Source organism: Eubalaena glacialis, chromosome 17, assembly GCF_028564815.1.
Source record: "Eubalaena glacialis isolate mEubGla1 chromosome 17, mEubGla1.1.hap2.+ XY, whole genome shotgun sequence".
NCBI lineage: Eukaryota > Metazoa > Chordata > Mammalia > Artiodactyla > Balaenidae > Eubalaena > Eubalaena glacialis.
In genome coordinates, this window is record NC_083732.1 from 13,099,105 (window position 1) to 13,117,568 (window position 18,464).

The 18,464-nt window shown below is 37.5% G+C and overlaps 1 protein-coding gene, 1 long non-coding RNA gene, 1 other non-coding gene and 1 pseudogene across 4 annotated transcripts in view; 2 read left to right on the top strand and 2 right to left on the bottom strand.

The window, feature by feature from the left end:
• MCMDC2 (minichromosome maintenance domain containing 2) overlaps nucleotides 1–11,807 on the top strand; it is a 35,472-nt gene extending 23,665 nt beyond the window's left edge. The window contains exons 12-14 of the mRNA XM_061171957.1: nucleotides 2,059–2,201; nucleotides 5,805–5,914; nucleotides 11,641–11,807. Of these exons, the coding sequence (XP_061027940.1) occupies nucleotides 2,059–2,201; nucleotides 5,805–5,914; nucleotides 11,641–11,807 (420 nt within the window). The remainder of the gene's footprint in view (nucleotides 1–2,058; nucleotides 2,202–5,804; nucleotides 5,915–11,640) is intronic.
• A 1,319-nt stretch (nucleotides 11,808–13,126) lies between these two features.
• On the top strand, nucleotides 13,127–13,506 carry LOC133077210 (large ribosomal subunit protein uL15-like; annotated as a pseudogene).
• Nucleotides 13,507–14,799: 1,293 nt separating this feature from the next.
• Nucleotides 14,800–18,034, bottom strand: LOC133077103 (uncharacterized). Of its 2 annotated transcripts, none has more exons than XR_009697663.1 (5): nucleotides 17,566–18,034; nucleotides 17,054–17,326; nucleotides 15,433–15,527; nucleotides 15,125–15,193; nucleotides 14,800–14,949 (listed from the first exon to the last, which is right to left on the bottom strand). It is a non-coding gene; the product is annotated as an uncharacterized LOC133077103 (long non-coding RNA). The 2 variants fall into 2 exon arrangements; XR_009697662.1 differs by having other exon boundaries at nucleotides 17,054–17,283; nucleotides 17,566–18,030.
• Nucleotides 15,264–15,346, bottom strand: LOC133077506 (small nucleolar RNA SNORD87). The gene has a single exon (XR_009697774.1). It is a non-coding gene; the product is annotated as a small nucleolar RNA SNORD87 (small nucleolar RNA).
• Nucleotides 18,035–18,464: the final 430 nt, after the last annotated feature.

Sequence of the window (18,464 nt, forward strand, 5' to 3'; positions counted from 1 at the left end):
GCCCAAATTGCATGGATAAAAGGTTGAAAGGTGAGGTGGATTTAAAAATGAAATATAAGCATAATTTATTCACATAAATTAGAACAGAAAAAGAATAATATTTATGATAAAATAAGGTCTTTTTGTTTGTTTTAGTATATAAAAAAAAGTAGTCTCTAGGAATTGGGATACTAAATAATATAGACACGCTAATGACCTGGAGAAATTTTTGCCCAGTTTTTCCCTGAAAGACAAACAAAAAAAATCTATGGATTTATTAGTCAGGCATTTACTGAATACTTTATATAGATGAGCCTCTTTCTGTTCTTTTGTATTCTCTAAGAAATGTACATTTTTCTTCCTTAAATAGTTTATTATTTAATTGAGATATGAAACAATTAAGGGACAACTCAAGTGCTAAGCTGGGTGGTGCTGACTATAAGTATTTCATGAATTCAGAAAGGAAGATATCAAGTAGAATGCAAGAGTTAGGAAGACTTCAGGAGGCGGTGAGATTTTAGTTGGGCCTTAAGAAAAGATACAACTTAGATGATAGAAAGGATGGGCATTCAAAAAATAAAAATAGGAGCAAAGACATAAAAGTAGAGATGAGTATAAATGGAAAACTGTGAGAAAACCTGCCTGACTGGAGCAAAAATTGTATTACGGAGTCATCGAGGTAGGCAGTTCTTGCAGAAGTTGACAACTGGAGGCTAATGCTAACTCCCAGTGCTACACTCTCAGTAGCAGGGACAACGGGTCCTTTACTGAAAGGGGATATAGGTGGCATATCACTGTGCCCCCATAGCATAAAATGTAGAGAGAGCTACCAATGTTATTAATAGTATTACTATCCAGTTCTGAAGGCCTGGAGGGAATTGTGGAGTATAAGGAGAATAAAGAAGACAGGACATATCCAACCCAGGACATATCCAGATCTTTTTAAAAGGTTATATTTAAAATATAGATATTGGGACTTACCTGGTGGTGCAGTGGTTAAGAATCCGCCTGCCAATGCAGGGGACATGGGTTTGAGCCCTGGTCCGGGAAGATCCCACATGCCGCGGAGCAACTAAGCCCGTGCGCCACAACTACTGAGCCTGTGCTCTAGAGCCTGCAAGCCACAACTACTGAGCCTGCGCTCTAGAGGCCATGAGCCACAACTACTGAGCCCATGTACCACAACTACTGAAGTCCACACGGCCAGAGCCCGTGCTCCACAACAAGAGAAGCCACCGCAATGAGAAGCCCGCACACCGCAAGGAAGAGTAGCCCCAACTCGCTGCAACTAGAGAAAGCCCGCGCGCAGCAACAAAGACCCAATGCAGCTAAAACTAAATAAAAATTTATAAAATATAGATATAATAATTAATAGCAACTTTTTATTATGGGTGATTTTTTCTCTTGGTTCTATGACTTGACAAACCAGAAAACAACACAGATGGTGAAAAGTCTGGAAATGATGTCATAGAATAAGGACCTAAGGAACTAGGAATCACTCAGAAAGAAAAAAGCACAAACCTCAGAGAAAACGGTGATAATCATTAAGTTGAAGACTTATTCTCTACCCAAAATCTTACTGAATCTCTAAGACCTACCTTCGTAGTAGTTAACACAGTACATTGCTAGTGTTTGGTTGTGTTCTTTAAAAGGAAGGGAAGAAAGGAGGGCATGCAGCTCTAGGGCCAATGAGAGATAGTCTTATGGAAATAAACTGTCAGAGAATTAAGGCTATTCAAAGGGAAATGAGATTCTGAGGGAAGCTGTCTCCCACTGAAAGACTGTAAGTGAGCCTTTGTTCCACTGGAAGCAAAGATCTGATAGTCATTCAAGTACATTGCACAGAATATTTCTGTACTAAAAGGGAGGAAGAGATTATTCTGGGTAAACTGTGATATTCTTTATAAGACTATGATTTAAAGTGCTCAATGACTTTGGGATGGCCCCAGATATTTAATCAATTTTGCTGTAAATAAAATATGCAAACTTTAAAAAAAAATGACAATATACTTTGGATTTTTGTAACATAGGCTCTATAATAAAGTTTGAATCTCTTAAATTTTCACACTTTCAATTTAGCTGCTTGCTTTTGCAAAGAATTTGAATGTCGAATTCAGCTTGGAGGCAGAAAGAATGATTCATGGCTATTACCTAGCAAGTCGCAGAATCAGAACAGATTCTATATGTGGATCAAAGCTGTCAGCATCTGCATTAAAATATTTGTAGGTATTCAGTTTTAAAACCATTATTGACCTTTAAATGATGTGTTTTATTAACTGTCTCACTTGTTTTTTTGTTTGTTTGTTTGATTGCTGGTTGGTTGGTTTATAATATACCTTGTTCCAAAAGAATTTAAGGTGACAATAATTCCTTCTGTTGTAGTATTACCTCATTTGAACCTCCAACAGTTTGTTTTCACTAAATTAATTTTTATTGGATACCCTGTATCAGATATGTCTGAGAAAAATGCACTGAATTCAAATGAAAATAACTATTTTTTAAAATGGGGCTGTTTACATTCTAGATATTTTGTAGTTGAACCTAGAAAAAAAATTAAGTATATTGTTCCTTGTACTCTTTTTTTTTTTAAGTGTTAACATCTGTAACACTTTTTAAATTTTAAAATTTAATTTTATTTATTTGGTTGCACCAGGTTTTAGCTGTGGCAGGCAGGCTCCTTAGTTGCAGCTCGTGGGCTCCTTAGTTGTGGCATGCATATGGGACCTAGTTCCCTCACCAGGGATCAAACCGGGGTCCCCTGCATTGAGAGCTCGGAGTCTTAACCACTGCACCACCAGGGAAGTCCCCTGTTCCTTGTACTTTTAAATACTTTAGTAAACTCATGTATTATTGTTCCTTGAAAGGTTTTTTTTAAACTAATTTTTATTGTAAAAGTAAAGTACAGACGTACTGAAAGAAAAGTCTAAAATAATGAGTAGAGTGCCCTGCTAACCCTACCTATTACTATTCCACTGCCTAGAGATAATCACTGGTAAGAGTTTTTGTGTATCCTTCCGGATATTATTCATTCAAATACTAGCATATACAAATATGTAATTTAAATGTGTGAAGTATATCAAACACATATTTTATTTGACTATGTTATATATTTTAGATGAATATGTTATTTAAATATATTATATAAAAATATTTTTATAATATATAAATCGGTATATACCTATATGGATAGATATTCTCTTTTTTTCCAAATGGAATCATGCAGGTATACATATCATGCTGTCATACTATCAGCGCATAAAGAATTACCTCATTCTGTTTTAATAGCTGCATTACAGTTTTACTATGTTGTGATATGGCTGTACCATAATTTAAACAGTCCCCTGTTGATAGACCATTACTTCATTTAATATAGGTTAACGTATAATCTCAACCAAATTATGAAGTAAGACCAGGGGTAAAATAATCCATTAAATAAATAAATAAATACCTTTTTATGACTGCAATACAAAATAAGATAAGTGAAGGACTGATAGGATATGACAAGTATAGGACTATAAGATATAAATATGTTTAGTTAATTTCTTCAACTGTATATTTATCTTCATAGAGCTAAAAAATTGCTAAAGATAGGGCAAGGAAGAAATTAACTGTGATGTTTTAAAATGGTAAACAGAATTGTATAATGCTTTCCATTTTCTGAAGTAATATTTCAAATATTCAATACTCAAACCTTAAAAGGTTTGAAAGTCCTATTTTCTCATAATGCTTTTTCTCTGTAGTAAAAAGATATTTTTTATTTAAACTCACATAGCCTCAGTTTACATTTGACTATACTGATCCAAGAATAAAGCAGAGTTAATTTTAATATGACAACTCTACTTTTTCCTATTTTAGAAATAAACATTAAAGATGGAGATGGGTTTTATGAAATAGCAAAGTAATTGAAGCACTACTCAGAAGAGTCATAAACCTTGACTTTTTCTCCTCCTTCTATAGACAGGTACCTAATAACACCAGCCTTGCTTTTCTAGAGAAGTGGAGCTGAACAATGCTCTTTTCTTTCCCTGAAAGGCTATATTCATATTCTCTCCTGGTCAACAATTTTAGAAGAAGCTTGGGTGAGGACATCAGGAACATGATAATCAAATTTGTAAATAAACAACTCTGGAGAGATCTTCACAGGCTCAAATTATGATTTTAGTCTAGCAAGAAGAAAATTAATAGGACAAATGTAATGTCTTTTTTTTTTTTTTAATTTTGGCTGTGCTGTGTGTTTGTTGCAGCGTGCGGGCTTCTCTAGTTGCGGCTCACAGGCTCTGGAGCATGCGGGCTCAGTAGTTGAGGCATGCAGGCTTAGTTGTGGTATGTGGGACCTTAGTTCCCCGACCAGGGATTGAACCCGGACCCCCTGCATTGGGAGCGTGGAGTCTTAACCACTGGACCACCAGGGAAGTCCCTGTAATGTCTTTAATTAGGTCCCAACCTCCCTGGTATAAGTGTGAATACATTGGTAAGGGGTGATCTGGCTTAATATGAAAAAGATTTGAGATTTCATTATTTTACATATAATATGAGTAGGCAATGTAATATGGCTGTAAATAATACTGTGATTTGGGGTTGTAGTAATAGAACATAGTATCAAGACTGAGAAAATGCTAATTCTGCCCCACCTCTACCCTGCTGATCAAATCACACCTGTAGCACTGTACTGAAAAGGAATATTAACAAAATCTGGTCACACGGAGAATAGCCAAGATGACAAGGGGCTTGAAAATTATGTCACATGACATATTAAAAGAACTAGGAGGAACTTCCCTGGCGGGCCAGTGGTTATGACTCTGCGCTTCCAAAGCAGGGGGCACGGGTTCCATCCCTGGTTGGGGGAACCAAGATCCCATATGCCGTGTGGTGCAGCCCCCGCACCAAAAAAAAAAAAAAAAAAAGAACTAGGAATATTTATTTTGGGGAAAATAAAGCATGGAGCAACTAGAAAAGTTGTCTTTGAATATTTGAAGAGCTGTCACATTTAAGAAGTATTAGACTTGTTTTGTAATCCCAGAAGACAAAACAGGGACCAGTTGGTATACATTGCAGTGAAACCAATTTCAGCTTACATTTATATAATCTTTGTGGGTGAGTCCCAAAATTTTCAAATACCTTATTTGAAATCACAATAACCCTATTAATTATTATCATCCCCATTTTATAGCAGAGTTTCAAAACATCTCGGAAGTTAAATGATTCATACAAACTCACACAGCTAGTAAATTCTAGAGACATAACCCAGGTTTTCTGATTCCCACATCCAGCAATCATTCAAGTACATTAAAGCTAGTTTAAAAATAAAAAATAAAGGAATGGATTGCCTCATGATTCCTAGTGAATCCTAGGTGAAGTTCAAAAGGGACCGAATAATAAGTAGCCTGGGATGTTGTAGAGAAAATTCAGTTACATGATGGGATTTGAAATTTGCTCTCTAAAATCTCTTCCAACACTGAAATTTCAAGATTCTATGAGGACCTCAAATGGATTAAGAACTGGGAGAAAACACGAAGGATGTGTCTATAAGAGATATTTAGTTAGGTTAATTTTTCCAATTGTGTATTTAACTGAACAGAACTTGGGGAGGGCGGGGTGTAGAATAATAAAGAAAAGCCAGGATAGAAACCAATTCTTTGATAATAAGTCAGGATACTTCCTTGTTCTGGAACAGTCTATTCAACTTGGTAGGAAAAAATGCTTTGAAAAGAAACTAAACTAAAGGTGTGGCTTATGCTCACACATATCTTGGTTTGTTCCTGCCAAAATATATATTATCTTTATAATATCAACATATTTTGATTGGCATCAGTTTTCTTTTTTAGAGTTTCCCTATCTGAAGCCCATGCTCGACTGAACCTAAGGAATAAAGTGCTTAAAGAAGATGTACTTATTGCAGCCTTATTATTTGAAACATCTCTAACATTGAAATATGGTAATCTATTAAGTTATTAATGATAACTACAAATAATTATATTTAAACTTGAAGATTCTTAATCTGTTAAATTAAGATGTTACATATATTTTAAACAATATTTTAAAGAATAATAAATTTCTACCAGGTAAGTCCTGTTTGAATTTAAACATTTAGTAATTATTTACAGGTAGTATCATTATCTGATATCAAGTTCCTAATTGTGCATAATTGTTTCTATGCTTGAACTTTTGCATTGCTTAGAGAATTCTGAAAAAAATGTATGACACATGAAATGATTTAAAATTTATCTTCCTTTTAAAATAGCATGCAACATTTAATTGTCAAGCAATCCCCCAGAGTGGAGTTAGACACATAACCAAAGAAAATGTGATCATCTTGCATCACCACCTTCTCTGAATTGCTAGTTATAATACTGTGACTATAGCATTTAATTATTTGAAATCAAAGGAGCTTATCATGGTTTTGCTAATAAAAACATAAAGGGGTTCTTAAAGGTAAGAGTAAAGAGAATTATCCTCACAAAGTTCTTTTTGAATTATATGGGACATTAATTTTGATGAGATATACCATTCTTTAAACCAAACTTTGGTTCTGCTAACCTAAAACAATAAAACAGCCAGTTATTTTATCAGCAAAACAGTTTTATTCAGGAACAGGAAAGAATTGCAATTCAGGACATTGCAACTATGGTAAATCACATGCAAGTCTGGTAAAGCAAAGAAGAAACTCTTCTATAGAGGAGAAGTGGAGTTGGGAGGGTTGTTATAACAGAAAGTCCATTGGAGGAAACTGGGAGTTCCAAGTATAGTGGCTTTTCATTGGCTGCGTTGTGACAGTCTGTCTTTGCGGGCGCTGTTGCCAGGCAAGGAGAAAATCTTTCTTCCTCCTGCTGGTGGTAGTAAAGTAGTGTCACTTCCTGCTGGAGATGCAGGGTATGTCTCTTCCTGTTGAGATCTGTATTGATGTTGAGAGGTACATGCATGAGAGCTCCCCCTTCTGGCCTCCCGACTCTATTTTAGTGAGATTTTTACTTTATTAATTTTCAGTTCCAGCCCTGAGAGTGAAAGGATGTATTAACACTGACTTTCCTGTGTGTATATGTTTAGTGTTTAAATTTGCTTCAAATTCAATTTATATTGTAAAACTTTTCACAGAGATCCATTAGAACATTAGAACTTTGTTCTATAATTATCTAAATCAAGAATTCTTAACCTAGGATCCATGGATACTGAGAGAGTCCTAGAGGCTTGTGAATCCCTAAATTATATGTAAATTTGTATATGCATGTGCTTTCTACCTTTTTGCTTAGGGAGAGGAATCATAAGTTTGTTTTTTTTTAAATTAAATTTTATTTTTTTATACAGCAGGTTCTTATTAGTTATCCATTTTATACATATTAGTGTATACATGTCAATCCCAATCTCCCAGTTCATCCCACCACCACCACCCCTGCCACTTTCCCCCAATCATAAGTTTTTTGAAGTATGTCTTAGAGTTTCATAACCCCCAGAAAAGGTTAATTATCATCCTGAATTAGTTTTACCTACCAAAAGAGAAAATCGCTTGTTCCCAACCAATATTAAATAAGAAGGATATGTATTTTTGTTTTTAACTTGCTTTATCTTTACCTTCTTATTCTATATTTTAAAATATACTTGATAAAATCTAAGACATTATTTTACATACCATGAAGAAAAAATGCTGCCAATTTTACTGTGACATGCTATCACCATCAAAATTGTTAAGATACAACTAGATTTCAGTAAGAAGACAAAAATGTGTCTTTGAATTTAGAAACTGTGGTGTTATAATATTAAGGACTCCTGTGACTGAATATGGCTATTTTCACTTGATAACTATTTTGTCAAGACTTTCTTGAAGCATATAAGAAAGCTTTTGTTGAGGGAAATAAAACTATATGAAGTTTTTTTTCCTTTAGTTACTTGTTTTCATAATAAGTTTCAGTTAGGTATATTCTTTTTCAAGTCTGAAGCAAAACAATGTTAAGAGCTCCTTAAATTTTACTTTAAACATAGCAGGAAAATAATCCCTACTCAGGGATATTTTTCTTGGATGCAAAAACCAATAGTTGCATTTATGAACTAGATTTAGGAGTTGGGCAGTGGGGAGAGGGAAGAATTAAGGAAAGCTCCCAGGTTTCTGCCTTGAGGAACTGAGTGGATCATGGTGCCATTTACCAAGACTAAGAAGAAAGAGAAAAAGGTTTGAGCTGGGGCGGGGATCAAATTATATATATAAGTTTGAGACATCCTACAGAGATATCAGTAGACAGATATAATAATCTGGAGTTTAGAAGAGAGTTCTAACCTAGAAATATAATTTAGGGATCATCAGCACAGAGATGGTACTCAAAGCCATGGAATGGATGAAATCATAGAGAGAGAGACTATACAGAGAACCACAGGACTGCCTTTGAAGAATTCCAATATTTAGAAATGGAGTTGAGGAGGAGAAACTAACAAATGAGACCGAGAAGCAGTTGTATTATAGAAACCAAGAAAGAGAGTGTTTCAAGAAAGGAGTGGAGTGGTCAACTGTATCATGTGTTGAGAGTTTGAATAAGATTAGATTTGGCCATCTAGAGGTTGTAGGTGGTCGTGATTAGAGCTATTTCAATGGAGTGGGGATTCGGGTGGGGTAGGAAGTGAAGATATGGAGACAGCACACATAGACAATTTTGAGATGTTTGACTATGAAGATGAGGAAAGAAATAGGGTATTAGCTGGAGAAGGATGTGTGGTCCAGAAAGGGATTTTTTTTTTAAGATAGAAGATAATAGCTCATATGATGCACAGTAGAAAGTAAACTAATGAAACTACAGAAAGAGGGGAAGATCAAAGGCGTAAAGTCCTTAAAAAGGTGAGAGGGGATGGGATCCAGAGCACATGTGAAGGTAAAGGCCTCTTATAGAAGAGTCACTTCATTTTATAGGAGGGAAAACAATGGATACAGAATCAGGTAGGTCTGTAGATTTGGTCTTTTACTCTACACAAGGTCAACAAGGTCATCAGCTAAAAATGAAAGGTTTGAGGAGAAAAGAATGGAATGTAATAGTCATTGCGGGGGTGGGGGTGGTGGGGAAAGAAGAGCAAATGTGTTAGAGAAACTCAACAGGGTTGTCAGGCAGTGCAACTCCCCGTCTCAGGTTTCTGTGATTCATTTAAAGTGAAACCAAGCAATGCCAATTATGTGTTTTTCTGCCTAGCAGCATGAATGCAGGCACAAGGTAAATGGTCGTGTTCATGCAGAGTTGAGGTTTTGATAGATGAGTGTGGCAGAGTGTTGCAGGGGGGCAAGGGAGTGGGGGGACTGGCAAGGGAAGGACTCAAATTGGTTAAAAGAGGGAAGTGAATTGAAGGAAGCAGATTGGAGGTCTCTGAGATAGAAGACCTGGAAGCATAGGAGGTAGCATAGAGAAGAGGGACATTTGAACTCATGGTTTTGAAGTAAGTTTCTGTAGCTATTAGTTTCCTCTGACTCTGGGAATGTGTGGTGGAGGTAGAGGGAAAAGGTCAGGACACTTGAAGACTGGCAGTTAAATGGGTCATTCACATGGAAATCGCTGAATGGCAGGTATTAGGGAACAGAGGAAGATTGTGAGCCAAGTACTAAGAGCTGATTGTTGACTTCACTGTGCAAGGGGAAAGGGTGATAAAGCCCAGGTGGCACTGGGCATCAAAGGAAGAAAGATTTTTCACACGAGGGAAGAATGGTCTGGAAGCCGCAAATGCGCAGCAATTTAGGCACTGACTCTTTCTTGTGACACTAAGGTATGTGGGGTGTTTGAGAGCTGCAAGGAAAGCAGTGTTCTCAAGGGACAGCAAGGTTTCAGGTAAGGTAAAGCAGTACAGGGAGCAGTCACAGAAGTCTGAGGCTACTTGTGTTTACTAATGACAGATAGCTCTAGGAAGGTAGGCACTGTCTGCTTGGCCAGCAGTTGTACTCCCAGCCAGTTACATTTAGGTGCTCATTCAGTGAATCAATGAAATAGAATTTAAGAGCTTAACTTCTGCAATATTAGTCAAAGGTTTTGTTTTGTTTTTTCAACTGTGGTAAAATATACATAACATAAAATTTACCTTCTTAACCATTTTTAAGTGTACAGTTTAGTGGTGTAAGGGACATTCACAGCAACTCCATAACCTTTTCATTTTCCCAAACTGAAACTCCATACCCATTAAACAATAACTCTCTATTCTCCCCGTCCCCCAGCTCCTGGCAAGCACTGTTCTACTTTCTATCTGTCTGGACTTGACTTATCTAGGTACCTCATCTAAGTGGAATCATATGTTTGTCCTATTTTGTCTGGCTGATTTTACATAGTATAATGTCCTTAAGGTTCATCCACGTTGTAGCATGCATTAGAATTTCCTTTCTAAGACTGAATAATATTCCGTTGTCTGTATATATACCACATTTTGTTAATCTCTTCACCCATCAATGGACACTTAGGTTGCTTCTGCCTTTGGCTATTGTGAATAATGCTGCTAATGAACATGAGTGTGCAAATATCTCTTTGAGACCTTGCTTTCAATTCTTTTGGGTATATACCCAGAAGCCAAACTGCAGGATCTGTAATTCTGTTTAATTTTCTGATGAACTGCCATACTGTTTTCCTTAGGGGTTGCACCATTTTACATTTCCACTAACAGTGCACAAGGGTTCCAATTTCTCCACATCCTTGCCAAGACTTGTTACTTTCTTCTGTTTTATTTTGGTTTTGATAGTAGCCATTCTTACTGGTGTGAAGTGGTATCTCATTGTGGTTTTCATTTGCATTTTTCTAATGATTACTGATGTTGAGTATCTTTTCATGTACTTATTGGCCATTTGCATATCTTCTTTGGTGAAATGTCTATTCAAGTCTTTTGCCCATTTTTTATTCAGGCTGTTTTATTGTTCAGTTGTAGACCCCCTATCTGATACATGGCTTGCAAATATTTTCTCCCATTCTGTGAGTTGCCTTTTCACTTTGTTGATTGTAACTTTTGATGCACAAAAGTTTTTAATTTTGATGTGGCCTATTTTATCTATTTTCTTTCATTGCCTATGCTTTTGGTGTTATATCATAGAAAACATTGCCAAATTCAATGTCATAAAGCATTTCCCCAGTGTGTTTTTCTAAGAGTTTTATAGTCTTAGTTCTTACATGTAGGTCTTTGATTCACTGAGTTAATTTTTATGATGTAAGGTAAGGAACCAACTTCATTCTTTTGCACATGGATATCACTTTCACAGCACCATTTGTTGGAAAGACCATTTTTTCCCATTGAATGGTCTTGACACCCTTGTCAAAAATCATTTAAATATATACGCAAGGTTATTTCTCTTCTATTCCATAGATTTATCTTTTTATTGTTTCTCTACCTTCCAATACCTTCTCTCCTTACTTTTTCCACCTCCTCACATCACTATTCAGCTTCAGAACACTAATGGCTATTTCAATGGATGACAAATTTCTATAGTTTCCAAACTTTAAAATTTAAACATCAATGTTTCTTCCATTGACCCTGGTACCAGTTTGTGCATTTACTGAACCTGTTTCCTGGGTCTCAAAATTTTTTAAAAAATAATAGCTATTGAAATACTCTATTAGATAGATCAGAACTTAATTGTAAAACTTTCAGTATTTTGTTGAAAATATGATTTCATATTTAGCACTTTAAGTTTTTCTCATTTATACTTTTTCCTCCTTCACTTAGGGGCCGCTGTACTTTGTGTTGCTCCAAATGCAGTATTTCCATTTGAACTGTATAATGAAGAATATTTAGAGCAAAGGGATATCTATCTGACTCAGTGCCAACAACAGCTCCAACAGTTTATTGCCACATATGGACCTGGGACAGCTATTTTTGCTAGCGATGAATAGGCAATCTGAGGAAATTCTTTTTCTTCATTCCTTTTTAAGCAGTGGAAAAAAGTGTGAGTGATTTTGAAGTAATGCTTCAGGTAATGTGTGTAGGGGTACATTAGAATGCCACCTTAAAAAATATAAAATATGATTTCTTCAAATTAATTGCTAATGGAATAAACACTAATACAAATCTCAAAGCCAACAGCAGAAATTTATAATTTAGGATAATATTATTAAAAAAACTTCTGGTTAGCCCAGTGTACCAGTTGTCCACAGATTAAAATATAAAGAATGTTGCAAACTAAGCAATGGAAAAAAAAAAAAATAGTAACTTTTGTGTAGTTCCCTCTATTTGTCACAAGATGGCAATAACACTTTAAATATTTACTTACAAAGTAAAACCATTTTTTTCTTCATTTGTGAACCTGAAAAACTGATGAGTAAATAACAGCATTTATATAACCAGAAGCCTTCAATGTAAGGACTTTTCATGCTAGATATTGACATGTCTATTATGTTGTTTTAGAAGCCCTAATTATGGGATCAGGAAAAGCCTTGGAAATTTTCCATTTTTAAACCAGGTTAAGTGAAAAAAAGTAAGTTCCATTGAATCAAGGAGCAGTAGTTGGTTCCTTAAACCTAACTAGTTACAAGAAAGGTACCAAAAGGCAAAGAAACCAATTTGCAAACCCTGTCTTCATTTTTGGAGGGAAGATATCTGCTCTGAAAAGGTAGAAACACCGTGCAAAAATATACTTATCTTGTAAAATCCCCAAATCCTTGTATTTATTTTCCAAAGTTTTAATAAAAAAGACAATTCTACTCACTAAAAGGAAAATGTCATCACAAAATTGGCACTTTATTAACCAAGACACTGTCATGCATCAATTCTTTAGAAATAGGTACTTCATGGAGTTTAACCGTGAAGGCAGACAGCTCTCTCACTCTCTAGAGGACTTTAACAAGTCATTTATTACTTTATTTCCTAGCCGTTCATTCAACAGTATTTACTGAATATCCACTAGTGCCAGAGACCATACAGTGTTGTTTTCAGAAGGCAAACATAGTCTAAAAAAAATTCATGTATTACAAATTAAAGACCTTATTTTGTGGCTTCTTATATACTACATTTCAGTTTTTTGTTCTCTATGGGATGAAGTCAAAACATGTTTTATAAAACTAGGATCCATAAAATGGCCCCCATTTTACACTTGTGAAGTGTTCAGATTCTGTTGATGAAATGAAAGGACTAGTATCAAACACTGGGGGAAAATGGTTTTCAAATGTTAGGCAAACACCGTAAGCACCCGGGAGGCCGCGGTAATGCTGGTGGCATGCATCACCACAGGATCAATTTTGACAAATATCCCAGGATACTTTGGAAAAGTTGGTATGAGGCATTACCACTTAAGGAAGAACCAGAGCTTCTGCCTAACTGTCAACCTTGATAAATTGTGGACCTTGGTCAGTGAGCAGACACGGGTAAATGCTGCCAAGAACAAGACTGGAGCTGTTCCTATCATTGATGTGGTGCAATCAGTTTCTACATAGTTCTGGGGAAGGGAAAGCTCCCGAAGCAGCCTGTCATCGTGAAGGCCAAATTCTTCAGCAGAAGAGCTGAGGAGAAGATTAAGGGTGTCGGTGGGGCTTGTGTCCTGGTAGCTTGAAGCCACATGGTGGGAGATTCATTAAATAACAAGTGCTTTTCAAAAAAAAAAAAAAAAAACAAAACGTTGCCTCTGATGGGAAGTGATGAGATATTGCTGTACAATTTATACTGTTTGACTTACCATATTGAAATTATAACCTTGATAAAAGCAAGGAATTTATGTACTGTGGGACTCAACAGGGGAAAAGCAAGATTTAGCTAAATTTAAATCTTCACCTGGGTAGGATTTCAGTTGTTTTTGAATTCCTGTAAATTTGCATGCCCTGGACAGATTGGACTGTCCAGTCACTATTTGCCTTAATCTAGAATATTATTACTAATACTAGGAATAGGACAAATCCTAATTTGTCCTAAATTAATTCCCAAATCCTTTTTTCTTCACAAATGTAAAAGCAAACCAAGAATAAAATTAAAATTAAAAAATCTGTAGGTCATAGGTGAAACCTTTACTTATAATGGGTAATTTAAGGAGTTGAGAAATTTCAACTAGTTAACCCTTGAACACAGCTTTGAACTGCATGGGTCCACATAAAGGGTGGATTTTCTTTTTTTTCAATAAATACATACTACACTATACAATCTGCAGCCGACTGAATCAGAGGATGTGGAACCTTGGATACAATGGGTGGACTATAAAGCTATACTTGGATTTTTGACTTTGAGGAGGGTTGGCGCCCCTAAGGGGCAAGGGTCAACTATGCTTGTCTTTCAGGAACAACAGCAGGTTCTGAAGGGGAGGCTCTCATAGTTATTTAGTACACAGTGATTAGCACCTCTCCAGAAACCCCATAAGGCAAGAAAGTGTATGAGAACTGGATGTACTAAAAAGTCTCCCCAGCTGCCCACCACCTGACACTTCAAAGAGAATCACTATCCACAGAGGAGCTAGTTATTGACAAGAATATACTATCCCTAAAGTATGTTAAAAACAAGTCTGACTACTAACTATGAAAATGAAGCTGTTTAGGGGCTTCTCTGGTGGCACAGTGGTTAAGAATCCGCCTGCCAATGCAGGGGACACGGGTTTGAGCCCTGGTCTGGGAAGATCCCACATGCCACAGAGCAACTAAGCCTGTGCGCCCCAACTACTGAGCCTGCGCTCTAGAGCCCGCGAGCCACAACTACTGAGCCCACGCATCTAGAGCCCGTGCTCCGCAACAAGAGAAGCCACCACAATGAGAAGGCCGCGCACCGCAACAAAGACCCAACGCAGCCAAAAATAAATAAATAAATAAATTTGTAAAATAAAATAAACATAAAAAAATCTGAAAAAAAAAAGAAAATGAAGCTGTTTAAAGACCTGATATATTTTAAAGAAAACAGACTTTATTGCCCAGCAATTAAAATCATTTGAACTTATATTTTTCTACATAATTTATTGTGAGATGATCAATGTTAAATAAAATATTAATTTTCGTCATTCGCTTTAATTCATGTCTTCTTGACCAATTCTTCATTTTCCCTTCCAAAATGTTGTATGCCACACCTCTGGAAAAAATCAGAAACCAACAGTGAAAATCAATCCATAATCAAAACTCGAAGAAAATCAAAACCTGACACACAAAGGCACCTTTAACAGGAAATGGCCTCAGCCCTTTGGAATTCATCAGGTACTTTCAAATTATCTCTAGATGTGGTTGCTTGACAAATCTTAATTACTTACTTGAGGCGATGAAGAATTTTTAAACACCACTGCTAAGGACTTGAACATTCATCTGCAGGTACTTACATGCTGAAAAGAACATTTCACCCATTTTAATAAAAAACTGCATTATATTTGAGTAATTCACATAATATATATTATTGGCATCTCAGTCTTAAATTATTTCTTCAAAGATACCCTCAGCTGGGTAAACGGCAAAAAGTAAGTCATCATTGTGCCAGTTATTAAACATTTTTGGTACTGCGCTTCAGGAACAATACCACAAACACATAAAAAAGCACACAATTTAACATTATAACTTTTGGTACCTTGTTACATGCACAGCCATCCTCTATGACAAGTTTTTGGAAAACATTTATCACAACGACCTTCATTCATCTTCAACTCATAGGCTCTGTTGTACCTAGAAATTAAATATATTTCACTGTGAATTCTCATTTGTACTTGTATCTGTTTGTCTGGCATCTTATATGTAGTATGGTCCAGTAGGATTTTTTTTCCCATTCTTATCAGGAGCCATTAAAAAAAAAAACAAAAAAAACTTGCAATCTTCCTGACTCCCAATCAAATTTATAATAAAAACTACTAACGTTAAGACTATACAGTGGAGTCATTTTCTATCTGTTGTTTAACACATTTCTGAAGGAACAAAAGAATGTACTTGCTGCTTAATTATACTTTTTTTTGGTAGTCAAACTGATAAACCCCCAATTTTAAATATCTATAATGACTTGAGGATGTGTTAGTCCTTTTGACTGGTTAGGCCCTAATAATTCCATAAATGATCTTTCCAAGCTGGAAATGGATTCATTAGCATGGGCAAAACTGATGGATATATTTATGATGTTCTTTTACTGTGGCAGTACAGATTTTAAGACATGATGGTCCTAATGAGTACCCAACCATTGCTTTTCTGCCTCAGAGCTTGACAAGAATGAGATGAGCCAGGTTAAAGGTTAGATATATAAAAACAAGTGTGCAGACCTCTAACTAAGAGCATTATTATGGCAGATCTAATATAGTTTCAGAGCAGAGATACATTATGTTGACATCATTACTGGACACAGTCCTGTAGAATTAAGTCCCAAGTTGCCTGAAAGCATATTTATGTACTGCAAAGGGCATGGCCAGGGCCACAGATCATGTCCTACAGAACCCCAGGAGGATAAATCATTGAACTGGACAGCTATTGGAAATGATTTATGAAGACATATGAAATGTTGGGCCTTGCAAGACAATTTATCATTTTCAAGTCTTGAAATGCTGAAATATTTCACATAATATTAGGAACACATACTATTGGTTATGAGTAATTCCAACTTGGAAAACTTCAGTTTAATATATGATTCACGGCACTTCTGACAACTATTGATACATGCAAGTCCTATTTGTTTAAGGCCTAAAACAAACAAAGAATGTTTAGGGATATGTATGTATAATAAAACTGCTATCCACCCTACTCCCCTCAAAAAACCGAGTCTGGGCACAAAATCCCAGATGATGGGCACCTCAGGATGGAAGGCATGGGATAGGAAGGAAGGAAGGAAGGAAGGAAGGAATGGGATAGGGAAGCAAACAGATGTTATGGTATTGATAATATCCCAGTTCTTAAATGGATCAGTGGGCTCTTGTGTATTTATTATGCTTAAAGACTTACATACATTATCAAAACTTTAATCAAACATTTATTTTGTAAAATTTTTAGAAATACCAACACTTAGCAATGAAAATAGTATTCAAGCCACTGAGGCCTCAAAAACGATGACTGTAATACCAAATATAAACTACTACCAGCCATCACATTTGCCTTGTTGACAGTTAACCGTTGGATTGTTTTAGATGAAACAACTTGTATTTCAAGTTGGGGGGAGGAAAAAACCAAACAAACGCATGACGATACCAAGTCCCATGGACGAGGTTCATTTATACCTTTGCTTTTGAAGAGGCGAAAGTTCTTCCGGTCTCCCAGCTCTTGACCGGTTTCTTCTGTATTGTATCCAGAAATACACATCTCTGTGACCCGAAGCATCTAAGGGTATAGCCGGCATTTACAGCCTAAGGGCCTCCTATACTGTACGGATTCTTCTCCAACTTCAATGCCACGTCTCCAGAGCATATTTACAAAAGAAGATCCGGGAACAAATGCCGACAATGCTCCACTGCGTCGAGACCAGAAATCATTGTTAGTAGGTAAACTGTGCTCTGTTAACAAATTTAGAAACCAATCACAAAGTCAGGTCAAGGTTGTCTTGAGACCTAAGATCCCTTCCCCCGCTAAAGAACGTTTCCTTAGTAAGGATAAATGAGCGCCCATTTAAGGGACCCTGAAACCATCTAGGCCGCACACAAAGCTTTACTGGGGATACAAAAGGGCTTCGGCCAAGCCACCCGCCGCGCCTTCCAGCCGCCTCAGAACCGAGTGAATCGCAGAAGGCCCTTACTTAGTTTGAGCTGAGAACAGTCGAAATCGGCGCTTGCTAAGGAGAAGGGTCAGCTCCGACATACTCACAAAACGCGACAGAGCAGAAGGCGCGGAGGAAAGCTCGAGGCTGCGTCAACTGGGGAGGGGGAGAGGAAGGGGGACCTCCTGACATGACCTTGAGGCTGAGGCCACGCCGACCGCTCCGCTGTGCCCGGCAGTGGACGGAGGGCACCGGGATGGAGGCCCCGGGCGCGGGACCCACAGAGCGGAGAGGCCCGAGGCGGACCCATGCGCTCTGGCTCGGAGCCGGGTTCCCGGCAGAAAAAAAGAAGAGGATCTAACACCGCAGGGAATCCCCCCCACCCCCTCAAAGAGCCCGGTGACAGGCCCGCAGGCGCTGCCGCCCCGCCCGCAAGGCCGCCGGTGCCCGAAGCGCCTTCCTCTCCGGCGGCCCGGCAGAAAAGAACGCACCGCGCCCAGGAGGGGCGCTTGGGCCCTCCAGGCCTGGCCCCGCCCCTTCCGGCCCTGGCCCCGCCCCTGCAGCCGGCGCACTCCGGCAGCGCCGCAAGTGTACGTGGCCAGCAGAGGAGGCGCTTTGGGAATTTCCACAGAGGCTTTCGAGGCTCCTGAGGACCTCGCTGTGAGCTCTCTCCTTGAGTATGTAAGTGATTAGTCTACCAGTTTGTAATGGATCCAAGCAAGCAGAAAATGCTCTAAAAAGAAAGGGTCTCCCATTCCTAGTTATATTTGCTTGGTCTTCTACTTCCTCAGGTAGTTCAGTACTTTAAAAAGTGGTGGTATTGGACACCCCAGTTTAGAGTAAGGGCATCTGGAATCGACCCCTTAACACACGCAGAAGAACTAGTTACCGGAAAAAAAAGCTGTTACATTTCCTCTATATTATAACAATAGCTATTG